Source organism: Gambusia affinis, linkage group LG12 (genome assembly GCF_019740435.1).
Source record: "Gambusia affinis linkage group LG12, SWU_Gaff_1.0, whole genome shotgun sequence".
NCBI lineage: Eukaryota > Metazoa > Chordata > Actinopteri > Cyprinodontiformes > Poeciliidae > Gambusia > Gambusia affinis.
Window position 1 is genome coordinate 21,868,512 of NC_057879.1, and position 21,249 is coordinate 21,889,760.

The 21,249-nt window shown below is 38.7% G+C and overlaps 1 protein-coding gene across 4 annotated transcripts in view; it reads right to left on the minus strand.

Annotated features, from left to right (window-relative positions):
• Positions 1-21,249, minus strand: part of LOC122840880 (microtubule cross-linking factor 1) — an 85,361-nt gene that overhangs the window by 12,178 nt on the left and 51,934 nt on the right. For 2 of the 4 annotated variants that reach the window (XM_044133660.1, XM_044133661.1), the window contains 8 exons: positions 18,626-18,796; positions 16,167-16,334; positions 12,664-12,939; positions 10,333-10,674; positions 9,279-9,358; positions 7,546-7,970; positions 5,967-6,528; positions 4,782-5,277 (listed from right to left, as the gene is read on the minus strand). In XM_044133660.1, the coding sequence (XP_043989595.1) occupies positions 4,782-5,277; positions 5,967-6,528; positions 7,546-7,970; positions 9,279-9,358; positions 10,333-10,674; positions 12,664-12,939; positions 16,167-16,334; positions 18,626-18,796 (2,520 nt within the window). Of the gene's footprint in view, positions 1-2,929; positions 2,988-4,582; positions 4,608-4,781; positions 5,278-5,966; positions 6,529-7,545; positions 7,971-9,278; positions 9,359-10,332; positions 10,675-12,663; positions 12,940-16,166; positions 16,335-18,625; positions 18,797-21,249 lie in introns of all 4 variants that reach the window. The other 2 variants (XM_044133662.1, XM_044133664.1) reach the window with 2 other exon arrangements.

The following is a 21,249-nucleotide window of genomic DNA, read 5'->3' on the forward strand; positions in this document are numbered from 1 at the left end:
AGAATGCACATGTTTCTTCTTCTTTTTTTTTTACATATAAGAAATAACATGTGGTTATGAGAAATGGATTAAATTAAAAGTTTAACGTAAAAATATATATATTTTTATTGGAAATATATGTCAGGATTGGTAAATAATTGTGTAAAAACTTTTACTTTTTTTCCATTTGATAAATGCATTCAAATTTAAGGTTTACCTTTTGCTTCTGCTGGTGAGGAAAATTATAAATTTGTGATTAAATTTATGTTTGGCGTTTCATATCCAAACTAGTAAGCAATAAATAAAATTTTGGCGAGTAAAATTTTTACTTCAGAATATTTATAGCAGCTTTGGTAAACAGAACATGTTAGCTAGAAAGTGTTAAATTTATCTAAACTGAAGCCAGTTGGATAAATCTTGTCTCATTTTTTAAAGTGACACAATTTAAAATAACATAAAAAAATAGTAACTTTATATTTATTTACTCTGTAGTCGGCTAAACACAAACGAGTGAGAATATTAGCTACTAATTGATAAGAAATTATGCTTTTTGTTGGTTTTTAAACATCCATCTGAGTGTAATTAATCTATAGATATAATGTGTTTCACTTAGTGATAAAATTAATTTAATAATATTCTACTTTATTAAGTGGCTCTGTAGTTTGGGATCTAGCTGTAGTATTAGCTTCTAGCCTAAACTAGATGTGCAATTCTGCAAAGTTTTGTATTGATCAGAAATAAATACGGAGTCATATGGAAGAGGATTAGGGCCACCGAAAAAAATAATAATAATTCTGTCTTTAAAGTCAGAATTTTTTTTCTTTTTTTTCGGTGGCCCTAATCCTCTTCCGTAGAGTCACCAATACTGATATCAATATTGATATTTTTTATTATTCAGGTTTTATATATCATCAACCTTCACCTTCAAGTGTTTTTGTGGATTTTCCTTTAAATTATGTTGTTACAACACATTAACATGATAAATAGAAAAACAAAAGTTTTCAAAACAGTGTGAAAAATTACCAATTGAGAGCAAATCTAAACAAAATATTTTTGAGGAGGCATTCAGAAAGTACAATACAAAAATTAAAAAAAATTCAAGATGGATTCTGAGACTAAAGTATCAATTTTACCACATTGGTATCGATACGATACTGATACCGACTTCAGCATTATTAATATTTTTGGATTTGTTCGCACACTTCTCAGCTAAACCCAATTCAAAAGGAAAAGTTGAATAAAAACCGATATATTCCCTTTAACATTTCATCTAATTAGCATCGGCACATGAGTGATAAGGTCAAAGGTTAATAGTTTGCTTGTTGTTAGTGGTTTGTAGCACATGCACAACACACAAAGTGAGTAATAAAGTTATGGAATAAGTTGTAATGTTAACGTTAAAATCCACAAATGTCAACTTGCCAAAAACACCATTAATATGTGAACAAGAGCAGGGCCGGCCCAAGCACTTTTGGGGCCCAAAGCAGATTTTCATTTGGGGCCCCCATACAACACAACAGCAGATAGTTTATCATTCTTAAGCTACTCTAACATACCAGCTGTCATCAGCGTCATTTTGTAACTGGCTTGGATCATACTAGTGTTATTTTGTAGCAATCTAAAATAAATCATTTGAATTTTGAAATGCAGGGTGGTATTTAAGTGTGCCATATTATTTTAGTTATTTGAAAGTAACATAAGTAGATAAAAACTGTATTTACAGCAAACAAAATAACAAGTTTAACATTTTATATTTCCCAAACAGCAGGAAGATATTAACGTATTATTTGTTTAACAATTATAAACTTGTTAGCTCTCTGCTATGCTAAAGCTGGTTCACTCCAACATAGCCTGTCACAGATGCAAAGGCTAGTTAGCATAGCTACCAATGACAGTGGATAAAGGTCTTTTCTGTAACAGTAGTATTGAATTTCCACCCTTAGTACATAGGGTTGATTGACAACGCTAAGTCCCGCCTCATGGCTCTGATTGGTTGTTTTTGACAGGCAATTTTGCCGGCCATGATAGGAGAAGACATTGATTTTTTCACAGATTATCTGTCTCACAATCAGAGGTGGGCAGTAACTAGCCACATTTACGCAATTATATTTACTTTGATTTTCTACCCACTGAATAACAGATACCTTCAGTTTTTATAAAGATTTCTTCAGAAACTGGTTTGGAAACATTTTCTTTTGCCTCATTTTGTTATTTTTTGTTACTTATATGAATTATTGTCATTTTTGTCCTTAAAATACCAAAATTTTCACTTCACTTTATATTTTGGTCAAAGTAATGATGTAATTTTAAAATATTAAATGATTGATAATTTGATGAGTTTCTCAGTACTTCAATAGACTTTTTACTAAATACTTTTTTTACTTGAGTATTTTCTCGGACGGCTACTTTTTACTTTTACTTGTGTAGAAATATGTTAAAGTATCTTTATTCTTACTTGAGTACATGCTTTAGATACTCTGCCACCTCTGCTGTTTTTTCCTGCCTATTTTTCTAAAAGTTACTAACTGCAGCTTTAACTTGCGCGTATGCTTTGGGCCGGCTCTGAATGAGAACAGAGGCTGTTTTACATTCTAAGTGCAGAAAGTGTGAATAAGTTTCATCTGAATGAATATTAGTACTATGACAAACAGAATGGGGTTGTAGTGGAATTTGTGCAACTGATATTTAATGGACAACAACATGCAAAACCAGCAGTCGGGTCCTACAGAGATAAACAGAACATGCATCACCACAAAGGAGCAGAACCAACACAGGCATGGCGCAACGTGTCGACCGCGCCGACGGCTTCACACACTGCTGACCTGTGAAGCATGCATTAATGAGGAGGGGCATGTGGAGGAGGTGAAAGGTCCGCGAGCCTGGTGAACCCACCGCCACAGGACAAGGGAGAAGAAGAAGAAGAACAGAAGGAGGAGGAAGAGGAACTTACATCATGGAGACAAGCAGAATTAGAGTCCCCAAGGAGTTGTTAGTATGACAGTGTGGTTCTGGATCAGCGGACAGGAAAGAGGAGGGACAGAGCGAGCCGAGAAAGGAGGAAGAGGAGAAAACGGGGGAGAGGAGGGGAAGATATAGAGCAGGAAATGTTATTTTATAAAACTGAGCAACGGAAAAGAAGGATTTGCAAATTGAAAGCAGACATAGGGTGGCGAGTTGCAGCCTCCAGATCACAGAGCAGTTAAACAAACCTGGAATAAAAAGCAGCAGAAGAAACAGCTAACTTCAATGTCAGTGAGTTTTGAAAATCCTGTAGCTTCCTTCCAGTTATGAGGACTTTTATTTATGTTTTTCAATATAAAAATCTGGAAAGTGTGGTGCGCATTTGAATTTAGCCCCTTTTTCTTGGATAACTTAAAATTCATTCTGATTACTTTCAGAAGACCGGCTGAAATTATTAATTGTGATTAATCATCAGCTAAATTAGTGATTGATTAATTATTAACTGGAGTATACACACTCTAAAAGGCAATTTGCTGGAAGAACAACACAGTCAGAGCAGCATGTAAGCCAAAAATCAGACACAAAAAAAAAAACATTTTACAATCCTCAGGCTGTAAATATGTTCCACCCAGAACTCCTCAAGTGACAGTTTTAGCTTCATGTGGTTCAAATACTATAAAATATTCCAACATCAATGTCAACTTATTTATAAATTGACCAAACATAAGAGTTTGTGTTTTTGCAGTGTAGTGATTAGCTTCGTTTATAAACTTTATTTCATAATCTTTTGGTTGAGGTGTTACCATTTTTTGGATAATTATTCCTTCTGGTTTTGGAGCGATTTTTGCTCCAACACTTTTTTACTTTTGGACAGTTGTTATGACGCGTAACCGTAGCAACAAAGTTTTGCTTTTACAACTGGGAGCATCTGATTAGCAGTTGTAATCAACTGCTAATCAGATGCTTTTGAGCAGGTAGCATTTCCCCTCAAAAGCAGAAATACTACATGGATTATGACCCTAAAACCCCAAATTCAGCATCTCTCTGTTCAGCTTTCTATCCATACGGCCAGACAAAGATTTAAAGTGAAGCGGTAAAAGCAAATGAGGTGGATTAGCAATGCTTCAGTGCGGGGAGTTCAGAGAATATTCTGTATATTGAACACTCGATCAGATGTATTATCAATTGATAATGATCATGTGCCCACTGTGATTTATATTGTTTTTGATTTATTGTCCAACTCTATTTGGCCCTAATAGAATTTACCAGAGTTCAAAGTTCAAGTAAATAGAAGCTCTAAAACAAGATGGCCGTCCTGGGCATCACTCTAAATCCTAGAAACACAAGGAATTTATCTTCCAAAACTTAAATATTAAAATATCAAATAATCAATAAAATAACAGTGAATTATCGCCCAGCCCTAAAAGATTGATTAATAATTTCACTCTTCAGCTGTAAGTCTGTGCAATATTGACGTCACAGCTTCAGTTATCAGCAAAGTGAAGCGTATTTCAGTAAAAGTCGGAGCCCAGAGGACAGACTACAACCAGCAGGAAGATACAGAGAGAAGAAGAAACTCCCAGCATGCATCAGAGAAGAGAGGCTCAGTGTTTCTGAGGAGAGCTAAATGTTTTAACATTACCATCGCATCAGTCAGTGTTTTCAATCTGAGAGAGAAAAAAAAAAATCTACATTTTAGTGCATGTTGTTATCTGGGCTACGACTGAAAACTTGTTTGTCTTCAAAGGGAATCCGAGGCGATGATGTCAGTGTGTCATAAAACATGGCCGCCAGATCAACTGAATGATGAAGCGCTGAATCCAGGGCATCTGTATATTTACCTCCATACATCCAGATTGTCCTCTGTCCGTCTCCGCCGTCCGGACGGCGTCCCTGCCGTGGCCGCCCTGCCCGCCTGCCTGCAGCCGCCGCTCCTCCCGGAAGCTCTGCTCCTGCAGCTTCTTGTTCAGGATACGTGCCGTGTTTTCGGCCAGCGTGTATCCCGGCGGCGCGGACAGGTCCTGTCGGATGCTGACCACCTCTGGGTTCCTATCGCCCTGAGTCTCCACAATCAGCTGCACTGGGCTGGGTGACCGTCCCCTGGCGGCGCCGCCATGAGCCGGGCTGGGCTCTGCGGTGGTGGGTGGCGTCTGCCGGGAGCGGCTTGGGGATTTGTTGAACTTCTCGAAGACGACCGGCGTGTGGTCAATGATGTTGAAGAGGCTGGAGAGGCCGTCATTGATGGTGGTGTGGACGGGGCTGTCCCGGGTGGTGGTGGAGCGCGCCCACGCCGACTCACTGTTGCCCTTCTGGGGGGTGGAGGGCATGGCGGTGGGGCTGTCATGACAACAAGAACCAGTAATTATTGCGATAAATGATAATATTGTTGTTGTTTTGAGACCATATTCAAATGATAGTTTAGTCGGTTCTTCCTATTTTGATCTCCTTTCAGCTGTTTTAGGGCCTCTTGTCACTTTAAATCTAAATAAGCTGCTGCTGGCCACGCCTCCAAATCAACGTATACACTCGCAAGTAAAATTGGCTGCAAACAGATGTGCAATTATGCAACCGTACATCTTTAAAAAGCAGAACTGGAGCCTCCTGCACAACCAACAAGACTGTAGCAAGTGGTTTCTGGGTGGTAAGTCAACAACAAAACACTTGTCTTTTCCAGCAGCCATTGTACAGCACAGATAAAACCAGCTGACCAAATGTGCTGGGGTTGCACTTGAGTTGCTAGGTAACAGGCTAGGCTTCTGGGGTTGCTAGGTAACAGGGATTGCCTTCTGATTTGTGACATTACGTTCTAGAGGTTTTAGAAATCTCTCATCTTCCAGGCACCAAAAAACATTAATTTATTGCCATAAAGCAGTTAGGTGGCTTCTTAAAGTGCTTAGGTTGTTTTTAGAAGCAGTAGAGACCCAAATGAAAGCGAAATGTGACTTTGCATAACAGTTCCCCTTCAAACATCAGAGTGGCGATCATCCAGCTCATTTTGATTTATCGTTAATTGATTAATTGCTTACGTGGCGGTACGGCTGTTGTTTGGCGGCTCGTTCTTCCCGGACGTGGATGGCTTGCGCTGCAACTTCGGGGAGCCGTATTTGGGCGAGCAGCATGGTCGCTCGAACTTGCTTTGCACCACCGGCGAGTACTGCACCTTCCTCGTGCTGCGCGACGGAGAAGAGATGGGTGTGCTGCCACCTTTCGGGGTGAGGCAGCGGTGGGGGCTGCTGGTCAGGTTCCGCAGCAGGTCCGTCTGCAGGCCGACGCTGATGGTCTGGGTCGTCTGGGTTCCTCGCGTGGTGAAGCCGTTGGTCTGGCAGGCGGTGTCGTGCACCGCCAGCCCCGGCGGGGAGCGGATGGCGTTGCAGACGGATATGGCCACCTCCTTCATGTCGTCGCTCAGGTTTTTCTGAAGCTGCAGCTCCAGAGAGGAGGCATAACCCAAAGTGGAGCAGATGGGGGACGGACTGGGAGACGTCCGGAGTCCGCCGCCCTCCAGGAGACACGGCCACCGGGGACCGCTGAACACCTCGTCTGACTCCCCGGCGTCTCCGCCCAGCCGCGGTTTGCTACCCTTTATTGCTGAAACAATTCATCAGATTAGTAGAGACAAATCGATTGTTGAAATAATCAGCAAATAATTTCATAATCAATTAATCATGAGTGTGCAGGAGTTAATTTATTTTGTTTAGTCAACAAGTTGTTTCTCCAGACATTTATTGGTGTGTTAAGTTCTGTTACACTGCTCTTGGCAGTTGGTGGTTACCATAGCAACCAGTAACTGACAGCTCCTGCCCCTTTTTTTCTGTTGCCGTCGGTAACTGTGGTATGTATCAGAATCAGCTCTGGGTTTTCTTTAGAATTATATCTGCCAGTTCAACTGGTACTTTTTTAAAATCAAGATTAAAAAGTTATTTTTGTAAAACAAGCTCCTGTGTCTTGCTGAAAACTTACTTGTAAGTCAGTTTTGTTTTATTTGAAGTGCCTTAAGATATTTGTACTAGAAACTAGACAAAAATACTTGGTTACATTTTGTGCTTTTGCAGTGTTGTCCCACTAATTATAGCAATAAACTATAATATCATTGTTTTGAAACGATTATCGAACGATGGAGTGCAAAAACTAAATGTTATTGTGTACTTTTGGTTTACTTTCTATTGAAAATATCTTAGTATCTTGCTGTTTGTTTTTATTTCTGTCCTTCTGTCCAGTTTAAATATTCCACTTGTTGAACTAATAAAAAACCTTTTAATCTTATCTTAGTAACTGGAGTATACAGAGGCTTCTGTTGAAAGAACAACACACTCAGTGTAGTAATTAACCTAATCTGTAAAAATATGTCTATAAATTATGAATTTAATATAAAAAAACAACCTTAATTGGCATAATTTTAATTTCACTCAGTTCAAATTCTGTTAACAGAAAATACTAAGTAGGGCTGAAATGATTCATCAGATTAATTCTGATGAATCAATTGTTGAAATAATCTATTTTAGTAATGGGTTAATCGGTGCACCCCTAATAAAAAATATTTTTATAATAGTTACATACATCAGAATAATTTATAACTAAAACAATCATTAGTTGCAGCCTCAGTACCTTTGGAATAAAGCAGATCCGGGTCCTGGGTCGCGGTTCGGTCCGCCGCCCCCGCTCGGGTCGGACTGTGGAGGATGGGAACCCCGTAGTGCTCCACTCCGACCCCGGCCCCGGGGCCCCTGAGCGGGGACTTGTGGCAGTGCTCGGGGCTGCTCAGGGTGCTGGTGGTCAGGGTGGCGCTGGTGGTCAGGAACCAGGAGGCTGGCGGAAACGGGTCGGACCCGGCCTCCCCCTCCAGAACCGACCGTGGGCCAGGGAAGCCCCAGCCCTTGTTGCTGAACTCCTCGATGTACTTGAGGTCGTCCGGAGAGAGCGGCGGCGTGACGTCGTCTTGGTCGGGGCCGCCGGGCCGTGACTTGTCGGGGAGGAATGGCGAGCTGTCCATCAGCCGCTGGAAGTCGCTCATGGAGCATACAGACTTGGCTCTGAACATAAAACACATCAAAAGCAATAAATTAAACCATGAGCCAGTTATAAACCATCACAGTTGGGTAGGAACTAGTTAAATTTACTTAATTACATTTTAGTAGCATTTCTACAACGCTGTACTTTTCTGTATTAATATTGTCTGTAATAATTTTGTAAACACCTGTGCCAGGGAAACAAATCTGTGTCATTCCCCAGGCCACACTTTGGACACTCCTGGGTTACGGGCTATTCAGAACATGTTCATTACATTTTAAATAAAATCATTCTAAGATAATGAGATTTTAGTCTGCTCAGTGATGCCTATTTTGATCTCCTTTCATCTGTTTTTTCTTTTTTTTTCTCCCCACCAGGGGGTCTTTTTGTGGGCTCTAGTGTCCTTTATATGACAGTAGGCTGACAGGAAAGGGGGAAAGAAAGGGGAGAAGACATGCGGCAAATGTCGCCAGGTCTGGGAATCGAACCCGCGGCGGCTGCCTTTCATCTGTTTTAATGCCTTTTATTGCTTTAAATTCAAATAAGTTAGTTCTGACAATTCCGCCAACTCCACATTTGCACACACATAAAAATAGTTGCAAAAATATTAAACAACGGTACATCTTTGAAAAGCAGAAGCATTTTCTTAGAAATTGGTTTACATCTCTTTTATTTATTAATTATTTCCATTCATTACAATTGCTTATTATGTTTTTTTCCCTTTGAGACCTAAAGATATAAAGGGCTTAATAAATATAATCTATTTTTATTATCATTATTATGACCAAATGTTCTGGAACTCCACTTGGGTTGCTAGGTGACGAGTGGAGTTCCGCCTGGGTTGCTAGGTAACGGGTGGAGTTCCGCTTGGGTTGCTAGGTAACGGGTGGGGTTACAAGGTGAGATTTATGACGTTACATTCCGAAGGCTTTTGAAACGGCTTGTTTTATAGACATAACAAAACATTTCATATAATCCTGAAAAAACATGAACTCACCTCCTTTCTATCCCCACCCAGGATGATACACAATCCTAACACAACCAGTTTCGATCTTTCCTTCTTTTTTTTGTAAACCAAATGAACCCTTCTTAATATTTCAAACTTGGCTGAATTATTTATAATCATAGCAGTGTGGATCTCTATCCTGCCTAAAAAGAAAAGCCAAATAAAAGCCACCAGGGACAAACTGTGTGTCACTTCTAGTAAAAGCAAACAGAATCAACACAAAACGTCCCAAGGGGCCGTCGTGGACGAAGGAGTGAGAGAAATGCAGTAAAAGCCTGGAAACGACAACCAGTCAGGCTGAATGCAGTTTGACTTTAACTCCTACCTGAGGAGACTTCCACCTTCCCTCATCTCCTCTTCTGGGTATCCAGGAGCGCCGTCACCCTCTGAAATCTCATTCAGAGCCTGAAACAACAGATGTAACTCTGTTTACACCCAGCAGGGGAGGCCAAACATCGGCCAGAACCCCACAGCTGAAGATACTCTGCACCCATATTGTATTAGAAACTTAAACAAAGTGATTATCCTGTGATTTTTTTTTATGCACTCAGTAACAGTTTAAACAAGTATTATGTTAATAAAACAAAGGGGCAGTTTTGTTGTCTTAATAAAATGCAGACAGTTTCATAACCTTTTGGATATTTTCTTTACTTTATTTGGTCTAGAAAAGATCTTTTCTCAGCAACAAACCCTTCTTTTATTACCCTGTAACACCAAGAATTGATGTTAACTGACCAGGAATAAAAGCTGGATTTTTATTACTGTAAAGTGGGTGTTCAAAGTGGAACTACAATTGTCACAATAATAAATTTTGCTATTGTGCCAGTAGTTATTGAGATGAAGATATTGTCATTTTAATGTGATAGATGTAACTCAATAAACTACGTTCATTAGCTTGGAAGACTAATAAACTTAAATTATGTAAAAAATACACCACACTGCAACTGTAAGACATTTTAAATATCCAAAATAAAAAACAAAAACCTTAAACAAAATGGAAACAAACACCACTAAAATCATGAATAAAATGATTTATGTACAGAGTTATCTTCTTGAATCAAGACATAAATGTAAAACCCAATCAATAACTTTATAAAAATTTAAAACATAAAAGAAATTAAAATATGTATTTATGTATATATGTATGTTTATGCAAATTAAAATTGATCAAATTTAAATATGTTTCAATTTTTTTTTTATTTTAATACAAATTACAATTTTTTTTAATAACTTATGAAATATAGAAGTACACATAACATGTATTAATTTTAATTTCATTTATGTATGCGCCCCACAAATCCTCTTGTGAAGGTTTGAGTAATATTTTTATATAACTGTACGTTAGCTTCAGTGTAAAATTAACATGCTAACATGCTAACCTCGTTCATGCAGGGGAACCTCTTCTCGCTCTCCAGTCGACAGGGCGGCGGGACCTCCAGGCCACTCAGGGGGTCCAGAAACAGCGCATCCAGGAACAGGTTCTCCGTCGGGCCCTTCAGCCTCACGGCGGCCCCCTGCTCTCCCAGCAACGCCTCAGAGTCTGAGTGGGAGCGCGTGGGGGGCGCAGGCACTGGAGTGGACGAACAGGGGGACGGAGGAGTGTGAGGGGAGCGCGGGACGCTGCACGGGCTTTCCTGAGGTGAAAACACTCCTCTGTGGGCCAAGCTGCCATCTTTGATGTCGGGGCCTTCGCCTCGTCTGCTGTTCAGTTCCCTTTGCATCTGAACGATTAAAGATAAACACACACATCAGGACAACCAGTCGAAGCTAAAGCTATGCCACTTGAGCATTTCTAAATAAAATATATTTACATGAATAAATATGTACATAAACATGTATATATACATATTTATATATTTATGTTTTTGTACATTTTTGAATTAATTACTGCTCTGAGTCTGTTGCTCTTTCATCAAATGGTCTTTTTTGAGTCTGTATATTCCAGTTAACGATTAATCGATTACTAAAGGAGTTGAGAATTATTTCAATAATCAATTAATCGTAATTAATTTGACTAGTTACTTCAGTGCTAAGTTTGTGCAAATGTTTCTCTGAGAAAAATTGGCATGTTCCAAATCTATAATCTGCTCGGCTCATGAATTCAAAATAAACAAACAAAGAATTGATTAATTGAGATTAATCTGATTAATCGTTTCAGTCCTGGTACTTTGCGATGTGAATTTTCCACACTAATTTTGCGATGGTGATGTATTTGAGATATATTGTGCAGCCCTACACTGTGGCATCAGGTGGGATTTAAAATATTTAAAACCCTCAAGCTTAATTGACTTAAAATCTGGATTATTTATGATTGCATTAAAGAAATTAATTATGGCAATAATTTCAAACTTGATAGTCATGATACTCTGTTAATAACTATTAAAAATGTTTTATTATTAATAATTATATGTTCTGGTTTGTCATCTTTCAGTTTGCAAAAGGATACTTTTACAGTTAAAACCCAAACAGATGCAGTTTGTTATGTGTGAAGCTCTTACTAACATTTATTTCCTGTCATTTTTTACCACTGGCTGTCCTGTCGATTTTTATTATCTACCTCCATGAACCACATAAAACACGGCGCCATCTATAGCTGCTTTAAATTAACACCATGGGCTGTGGCCACATAAATACAACAACTGTTGATGCTTTAAGTAAATACATTTTTCTAATTTATTGATGTAATAAGAGTCCCTTAGTAATCCTTAAGAAGAGTATAACTTATTTGAGTATCTTTAGGCTACCTTTATTAACACATTGCTGAATAATGTATCTGCCTTCACTGCTTCATATCTACATTCAGTGGTGCATCAGCATCTTTTTTTAGCCGTGTTAAGAGAGCTGTTTTCCCCTCCCCTGCTTTATATGATAATAGTCTCACAGTGCTATCATGGTAATGATGCTCGTTCTGCTGCCTTTTGCTTTGACCAGCAGCCACAAAACGAAGAGAGAAGCATCCGGTGAAACTGAGGGAGAAAGTAAATCCATTATTCAGTGACCCTCGGAAGATGCTTTAACCACAGCAGGGATGATATTCAATCTGAGAGCTTTGTCTTTGCTTCTCCTCTCAGATTAATGCAATCATTGGTGATCAGCTGAGACAAAGTCAAAAACTTCAAGACTTGATTTAGTTTCATCTTTAGGACTGAAAATGTTTCTATATTTCATCATCTTCATTTTAAGAATCTCTCTGAGATGTTCTGACTAATATAAGATCCTCAGTGCTTTTCATGTCAAAATGTAGAGGGATTGAAATATAAATATGAAACCTGGAAAAATCAGGTTTCATATTTAATACAAGATGGAGGGATGGATGGGTGGATGGATGGATGGGTGGATGGGTGGATGGATGGATGGATGGATGGATGGATGGATGGATGGGTGGATGGGTGAATGGATGGTGGACTCATCTAAAACAAATGAATGAATGGATGGATGGATAAACAGATTGATAAACAGATGAATGGATGGATGGATGATGAGTTAATGTGTTTAGATCTTTAACCATCTTTATGTCTGAATAAAACCCGTTGCCATAGCGACTGGACAGTAACGAGGATCTTCCTGTTGCCGTTCAGTGAACTGAACTTACTGAACCAGCTGAGCTGCATCTTCTACAGTAACAACCAGAGTTCTCTCTTAAATTCTGGATGTTTCTCCCACTTGGTTAGACTTCGGTCCAGAACTGGGTCAGTCCCAGCGTCTCTCACCCGGTCCATCTTCCGGCGGAGTTCCCTCATGCTGCCGTCCCACTCCTGGCGCTCCCGGTCGAAGCGCTCCTGGAGCTCCGCCCTCTCGCGGCTCCACCTCTTCTCTCCGTGCTGCAGCCTCCAGCGCAGGTCCAGAGACTCGCTGTGGCTCTGGGCCAGCAGGCGCCGTTGCTCCTCGCGCTCCTGGGTCAGGGCCCACTCCGCCTCTCCTCCAGGCGGCTCCTCTTCGCCTCCCTGAGCTTCACCTCGCACCTTTTCACCTCCCTCCTCCTCCAGCTGTTCAGACCAAACACACAGACAACTGGGGTAGATTTAAAGAAATATGACACCTGAGACAGGAAGATGTGTGGCTAAAAAACAGAGAATGTTGCCTTTTTCATCAGAATTAAGACTAAAACTAGGACTGAAATGATTAATAGTGAATAATCGATAACTTAAATAATTGTCAAATAATTTAGTAGTCGATTAATCGTTAACTGACTCAAAAAAAGGCAATTTTGCTGAAACAACAACATATTCAGAGCTGGAATTAAGCCAAAGCTATGCTATATGGTATATAAGCATTTTAGCTTCATATAATTCAAATTCTGTAAAACAAACAAACAAACAAAAAATCCCCTTTTAAGTAGGACTGAATTGATTAATCAGATTAGTCAGGATTAATTGATCATTTAAATAATTGCCAACTAATTTTGTAATCAATTAATCAAACTTCACTTGGCATGGTTTCATCTCCATCTGGTTTAAATTCGGTAAAAAAAAAAAAAACACCTCCTTTAAAAAGGACTAAATTAATTAATTGGATTATTTGTGATTAATCGATTAATGAAATAATAGTCAACTAATTCAGTAATTGATCAATCGCTAACTGATTTAAAAAAGACCATTTTGCTGAAGGAGCCACATACTCAGAGCAGTAATTAAGCCAAAACTGTACAAAATAATACATTTGGCATCTAAAATAAAATAAGAAACGTTTTTGTGTGTAAATGTGTTCAATTTCAAATGTAACATGAAGATCAGATTCTGTAAAAAAAAATCTAATTTTAACTCTGACTGAATGGATTAATCTGACTAATTTGATTGACAGATTATTGAAATAATCAACCAGGAATTGATAAATCAGTAATTGGAGATTACAGACTCAAAAAGGGAATTTGTTGAAAGAACAACATATTCAGAACAGTCAAAGTAAAAACTGTTTAAAAAATACCTACAGTTCGCATTAAAGATAAAGAAGACTGTGGTGTGTTGTTGCATTTTATGCAACAGAAATATTTATTTTCTAATTTCTAAATTGTTTATTTGCATATTTTAAAGCATTTTTGATACTATATGAAATAAGCTTACATGATTAAATGAAATAAATTTGCCAGAATGTGCCAATTAATTTATTTATTCAAATAATTGTCAGATTAACAAGTCGTGGTTGCTTTGAAGCAATCCGATTGGCTGACAGGTTTTAGCTTTGTGCTACACTGCCCCCTATGGGTGTGGCATGTTTAAACCACTCTCAGAGACAGATTTGGATGGATCTGTGTGGATGAAAATGTTTCTGAAACTGATTCCGTGTGAACAATAATATTTTTTAAACGATGTGGCGGAGATGTTTGTTTTTATAAATATATTTATACATGTGGACAAGGCCTGTGAACTGTGATGAAAGTCATGTTTGCTTTTCATTCATTTCTTTCTGCTTTTGTTCATGCTAAAAGCTGGTCTTCATCTGATCCAGGGGGAAAAAAGCACCACAGGTTTTAGATGAAAACAACCAACATACTGTCTGTTGGGTTATAACTGGGCGCCTCTGTTACTTTGTTTATTTCAGACAAAACACAAAAGCTGTTCTCCTGACTTTGTCTTATAGGCCGTCTTCTCCTGAGAAAGAGAAATGCTGAACGAAGGACTCGGAGGTCTTGAAGAAATCTTCAAAGCTGCAGAACTTCTCGTTTTTTTTGTGGCTTTGATCCGCCAGCAGCTTGCATAACTTTCACAACTGTTTGCCCTGTTTATATTATACTGCAGCTATAAAACTCTGTGAGGCTTTTCAAACAAGCCAGAGGTCAAACTGGACCTTATGTTCACATCTAAACACACAGGTGAGGGGCAATTTTCATTTCCCCTCCGCTCTGCTGAGCTGCAGAACGAATCAGAACGAAGCAGCCCGGAGCGAGCGAGAGAGCGAGCCGACATTATCAGATGAAACTAAGCACATTAGTTCTCAGAGCAGCCCTTAGCAACCTCTGCACTGTGGGGGGATTGAACCGTGTAAGAGCCGCACGGATTAGAAGTGCGAGAGTTAAAGAGATAATCTTCTTCCTATGGCTCAAGCCTCCTAATTGGTTCCGAAAGCTTCATTTTCCCGTTTTTCAATCAGATAAAGCTTAGAAGAGACTCCACTCTGACACGACGAGCTTCAGATTGGATCTCCGAACGCTTCGGTCCAACGGAGAACATGTCCTCCAACTGACTGTGAGCTGCAACTCTACAGGAGGTTGAGTTGCCGGATCGATTTAAAGTGGGTTCAGTCCTTTCTGGCCTTTTCTTTCTCAGCCAATTACGCAAAATTCACATTTTGAATGGTTTTTGTACTTCTATTTGGGTCTCAACTGCTTTTAAAAACAGCAGTTTTTTAAAAAGAGTTCAAAAATCAACCTCCCATTTAAAAAATACCTCCGGAATGTAACCTCACAAATCAGCAAGGTGGTTACCTAGCAACCCCAGAGAAGCCAAGCCCGTTACCTAGCAACCAGAGACGAACTCCAAGACATTCGGTTAGCATATTGAAAACAAATAAGAAAACAAACATTTATCGCCTAAAACGCAATAGCATAGTTTTTCTTTAGAGTACGCCTGATCATTGTTTCTGGATTAATCAGTTAATAATTGAATAGCAAAAGGTGCTTCATAGAAGATTTATTTTTATTTTTTGCATTGGGTGTAGGCCTATCACAACAAGCTCATTACTTTCCATTTGCATACTTTATCATTTCTTTCTCTTCCTATTAAAACTGGTTGTCATTCTGGTGCATTAGTCTCAGCTAATCCTTTTCTAAGGACAATTTTGTTTATGATTTATAAATTTAGAAGACTTTATAATTAATTTTATCTGTAATTTATTCTGGATACTTAAAATGTCTTCCAGTTCCAGTGATAAATATTCACTAGAAAACAATATTATCATTTATAAATAAAATATATTTTTTTATACTGGGGGAAGCTAAAATTAGCACTTGAGAAGTTGTGGGTAGAACATATCAAGGATTTTTTTTATCTTAAAAGCAAAATGTCCTCAGCAACACTATTTAAATCAAAATTAGGTTTATTTTTAATCATTTCATTGCAGCCTAGAAGGGCCAACGCATGCAGTGTGTTCAGATTTGGCCGTCACGCCTGGAAGAGGCAACATGTTTCCTGTCCTCTAACTGTTTGCTGAAAGAACAGCTTTTTTCCACCAGATTGCTGTGCTCCTTTAAAGGTGGGCGGTGAGACGCCATCTGTACCTGGGCGGCCTGGCACTTCATCTCTGTCCACTTGACCTCCCAGGCGGCCTTGTCGTTGGCATACGCTTGCTGCAGTTGGCACCGCCTCATCTGCTCCTCCCTCAGCTCGTCTCGAAACTCTTCCAGGAGCGATCGCAGGGCCTGCAGCACTCGCCTGTTCTCACCAAACTGCAAACAGACGACCAACACCTTAATTATTTTAAAAATAAAACAGCAACATTGCACACAGGAAGCCTGCATAAATATTTAGACACAGACGGGTACAAAATAATGCCAGAAATCCTTAGAAATCTCAGAGTTACACTGTAATAAAAGCTGAAATATGATTTATTTGCCTTGCATGAGAACTGAGCAGCTTGGCTCAGTGGTGGGTTTTGCTTGTGGTTGGTCCTCCAGTGGAGGAAACCAGTTATCACCTGGAGGTGTCACTGCAGGGCTGCCGGCTCTGTCAGCCTTTTCAGAAAAAATTTAAATGAGCTCAGGTGCAGGAAGGCCTGAAGCTGCCATGAAAGTTTATGACCAATAATAAAGTGAAGGCTAAATTTAAATGCCTGGTAGTTTATAGCACAATCAAGTACCTATATTACTTTGAGTTGAAATTAGGCCTCTGTTTCTTTAAGAAGCTCCTGCTCTTTTCGACACTGTTTAAAACCTTCCTTAGGATCGTTGGACTGAGAATCAACTCATATAATGAGGTCAGCAGATCTGCAGTTCCACCAGCTGTTTGCTAATTGCTGCTGCCACTAGTCTGCAGGAGCAGACAGGGGGAATAACAGGGAATTGGCTGCTTCAAACAGCAAGTCAAGGCAACTTCTTTCAAGTGAATGAAAACGAATGGCACTCCTGGACTGACAGCTTTCCAAACTCCAACTGTTAGTGCATCAAGTGGCATTGCACCTGGATATTTCAGCTTCACAAGCCACATTTTATTCCAAACACTTCATAAATGCTCTACATAAAATCTGTGAATAGCAATTTTCTGCAAATAATTGAGTAACAGAAAATCTGTGAATGTGCTACAGTTGGTGCAACATACTACCGCTTGCACATACTGTAGTTTCTCAACAGAATATTGTACGGATAAAATGGAAAACTACCCACAGGACCACGAAGTGAGACCTCAGGAAAAATTCTCTTCATGACGTGAAGAGGAAAAATATCAAAAGCTTCTACAAAGTTAAGCACTTCAGGGTGATTAATAATGCATCCAGACTGCCTACATGTACAGGTTTTACGTTACAGACAGGGGCGACTGGGACCTAAAGGCAGATCTCTGAGAAAGCTGAATATGGACAGAATCCTGAAAACACCTCAGCTTCTGTAAACATCACATTTAACCGAGATTCCAGGATTTGATTTTGGTCTCAAGAAGCAGAAAACTTGATTTATTCAACATATCTGGTGCTTCTAACCAGCTAAAGGGGTCAGAATCTGTTTACTGTGGCAGAAAGCTGCAATCAGAAGCATCCAAATATTTTTTAACATAGAAAAGGGGAATAAAGTACAACTGAAGAGCACAAAAAACATTGATTCACCAAGTTCAGAACAAGTTAAATTTTCAGGATTAACATGACAGTTTCTGTTTTATTTAATCTGAGCTGAATATCTCATTTAAATATTTTGACTTCAACACAGAATGAACTCTGCAGTTAAGCTTCTTTTAATTTGCAGCAACAAAATATGGGTTTGTGATCTTTATTTATTTTTCACAACACAGCGGTACATTTGGTTCAGTTTGGGACAAAGTTGTAACATTTGCAGCTGGTCTGGTTCTCTTTCACACTGAACTGAGTCAAACCAAACCCTTTGAAAAATCCACATGTCCGTTTTAGCTTGCAGCTAAAAGCTACGACAGCTAAGCTAACGTTTCTAGTTCGGCAACAAATAGACCTGATTTTGATTGCAGTGCTACATTAAATATCACTAATATTTATGTTAGTGTTACACAGAGGTGAGAGAGTCAAAAACTATAATCGAGTAATATGTTCTGTGTAGTTTTATTGTTTATAAGTTAGATAGGAGTTGAAAGTAGTTCTAAGCTTGTAGCTTGTTTATTATTGTTTATACTTTATCTCAAAAGTAGATCCCTCAGTTATGCTTTTTACCTTCATTTTTCTTTTGCTGCAGCAGACTCTTTATTATTTGTATTTGAATGTATTTCTGACTCTTTGATAAGAAAATAATATAGAAGAAAAGTTATACATTGTTTTAACTGACCAATTTAAACTTCTGTTTTATAATTTATTCATTCTACTTTGAAGGTTGCAAGACCTTAACTCCAACACTGTCAATGTGTTTATTATTTACTTTTATTATAATATTGTGATATTTGTCACTGTGTTAAAGTTATTTGTTTGAAAAAAGTTTTTAAAAAAGTTCACAGATGTGTGACGTCCCATGGGAACTATGTAAACATATTTAATGTCCAGTGATTTAAAACGCTGTAAGCGGGTCGGTACCTGTCTCTGGTGCTGCAGGTGCTGGTCAGGGGACAGCAGAGAGACGGCGGGTCCAGTTTCAGGGACGTCCCCCGGAGTTTGTGCTAAACACGGCCTGTCGTCTCGTTCTGCCTCCCCCTCCGCCGGCTCCGCCGTCACTCCCATCTCTGGGAAACCCTCCAGCTTCTCCAACTGGAACAGATGAGCGAGTCAGGAACAACCTGCTCTGATTCATGCACTCCGTTCTGTTTTCATAGCAACACTTCCTGCCAGAGATTGGCAGCTTTTCCGAACATTTACAGTGAAAAAGAAGACAGACGACCACTGTTGAGTCTGGAGGAAAACACACATTATTCATATTCTGGACGTTTACACACACGTGTCAGGTGGAGTAAATCTGGCAAGAATTAAACTGAGAAGGAAAGCAAAGCTTTCTGAAACTGTACGGTAATTATCATGCATTTCAGATAAAAAATAAAACTCAAACTACTTCAGGCCACTTTCTACATGACAGTTATAGCTTATAGAAGGTTATAAAGGGTATCTGCAGGTTTCAGCAAGTCAAATTTAACACAGACATGCACTGCAAAAACACAAAATCTTACCAAGCAATTTTGGTCTAGTTTCTAGTGCAAATGTCTTAGTACACCTGAAATAAAACAAAACTAACGAGTAATTTTTCAGCAAGATATATGAGCTTGTTGTTTTAAGTCAATAATTCCTTATTTATTATTGAATAAATAAAAGTACTAGCTCTATTGGTAGATTATTTCACTTTTAACAAGACATTTTTCCCGTGTTATAAGTCAAGCAAAAAGCTAAATTAAAAAGAACAAGACAAATACTTTGTGTTGTACCTAACTTTTTCCATTTTAAGAAGATTTTCATTTGTTATAGGGGACCTATTATGGAAAATTAAAATTTTTTCATATTTTTAACACTTCCATTTGGGTCTCTATTGCTTCTAAAAACAACCAAAGTGACCAAAAGAAAAAAAAGACATCCAGCCTTTTAAGTATCTGGTTGAGTCATAATTGACGGGCACTCCCTTGTTACCTAGCAACCCCAGCAGAGCCCATCCTGTTACCTAGCAACCCAAGTTGATCTCCAGCTCGTGTGGTCAGCTGGTTTTACTGTTGTACAACGGCTGCTGGAAAAGACAAGTGTTTTATTGCTGAGTTACCATCCAGAAACTACTTGCTGCATTCTTGTTGGTTGCGCAGGAGGCTCTACTTCTGCTCTTCAAAGATGTGCGTGTGTATAATTGCGCGTCTGTTTGCAGCCATTTTTTAGTGTGAACATTGACTTGGATCGTGGCCAGCAGCAGCTTATTTGGATTTACAGTGACAAGATGCCCTAAAACAGCTCAAGATAGGCGCAACTGACCAGACTAAAGACTAAAGTTTCATTATCTAAAACTGCTTTTGTCCAAAAAAATGTAATGAACATGTTTTGTTAGGGTAGGTTTATTTTGCCTATAAATCTACTCTAATCTGTTCAAGGAAACAGTAATAATTTCACTCTAAACTTTTTCTTCTGCAAGTGGTCCAAATTTTTACCAACATTTTCACCTTTACAAACATTGAATCGCGTATTTACACACACATACGTTCCTTAAGAGCATTAAATCAATGCTGCAGCTTTAATTACTGCACTCAGTTTTCTATCGACAGAGATTTAAACAGCAAAGGCCAAACTTTGCTGAAGGTTGTGATCTCCAGGAAATCTTCTGAACAAAACGCAAAACAAAACACAACATGAATCTCACAGACTGAGGCTCCAATCAACCAGAAACCCAGGAGGACAAGTAGAGCTGAAGTGGAACATCGACTGCAGAATCGATGAGTCAAACGGTAAACGGAGAGACTCAATCAAGCCTGGCAGCTACTCGACTGTCAGACCTGCAGGTACACGAGTCCCCGTGGAGACAAAATGTCTCCACCACTGGAAACAACTCAGGATCAGATGCCCGTTTTTTATCGTCTTTACTGCTTTGGTTTTAATAACCGGCAATATGGAAGACTTTAGAAATAATCTGCACTGAAATCAAGAAACACGTCCTAAAGTAACAAAAACAAAACGTAAAATCCAAGCACTTTTCAAGCATTTCCATGTCACACTTTGGAGTTAAAAACAATTCAAATGAACCAAAAAGACGGTTTCACTATTATGTGATTTCATTAATTACTGTTATTAATGTTTCATGATGGTATTTTACATCCTACTGCAGGGAGAAAATTTTGAGACAAACACCCTTTAAATCTGATTAGTCTGAGAACAAAACAGAAATTTAACAAAAAATCCCCCAATTTCAATAACGTTAGTTAATGTATAAAATATTAGAATTAATTAAGAAATTAATATTTATTTAAACTGTGAAGATCAATAAGTAATTGAGAAATTAGGAATAATAAATATTAATTACAATGAGACAATCCAAGCAAATGGTGTCGAGGTAAATTACCTTCCTGCTCAAATTCAATGCTTAAATACAATATGCAAAGAAAATTAGCAAAGAAAATCTTTAAAAAATTACTGACATTTAGCAAATAAAAGTAATTTTGGTAATTAAACTGATCTAAAACAATAAAAGTTAAATCTGATTTAACTTAAGACAGAGACACAAAAATGCTTCAGTGTCTTTT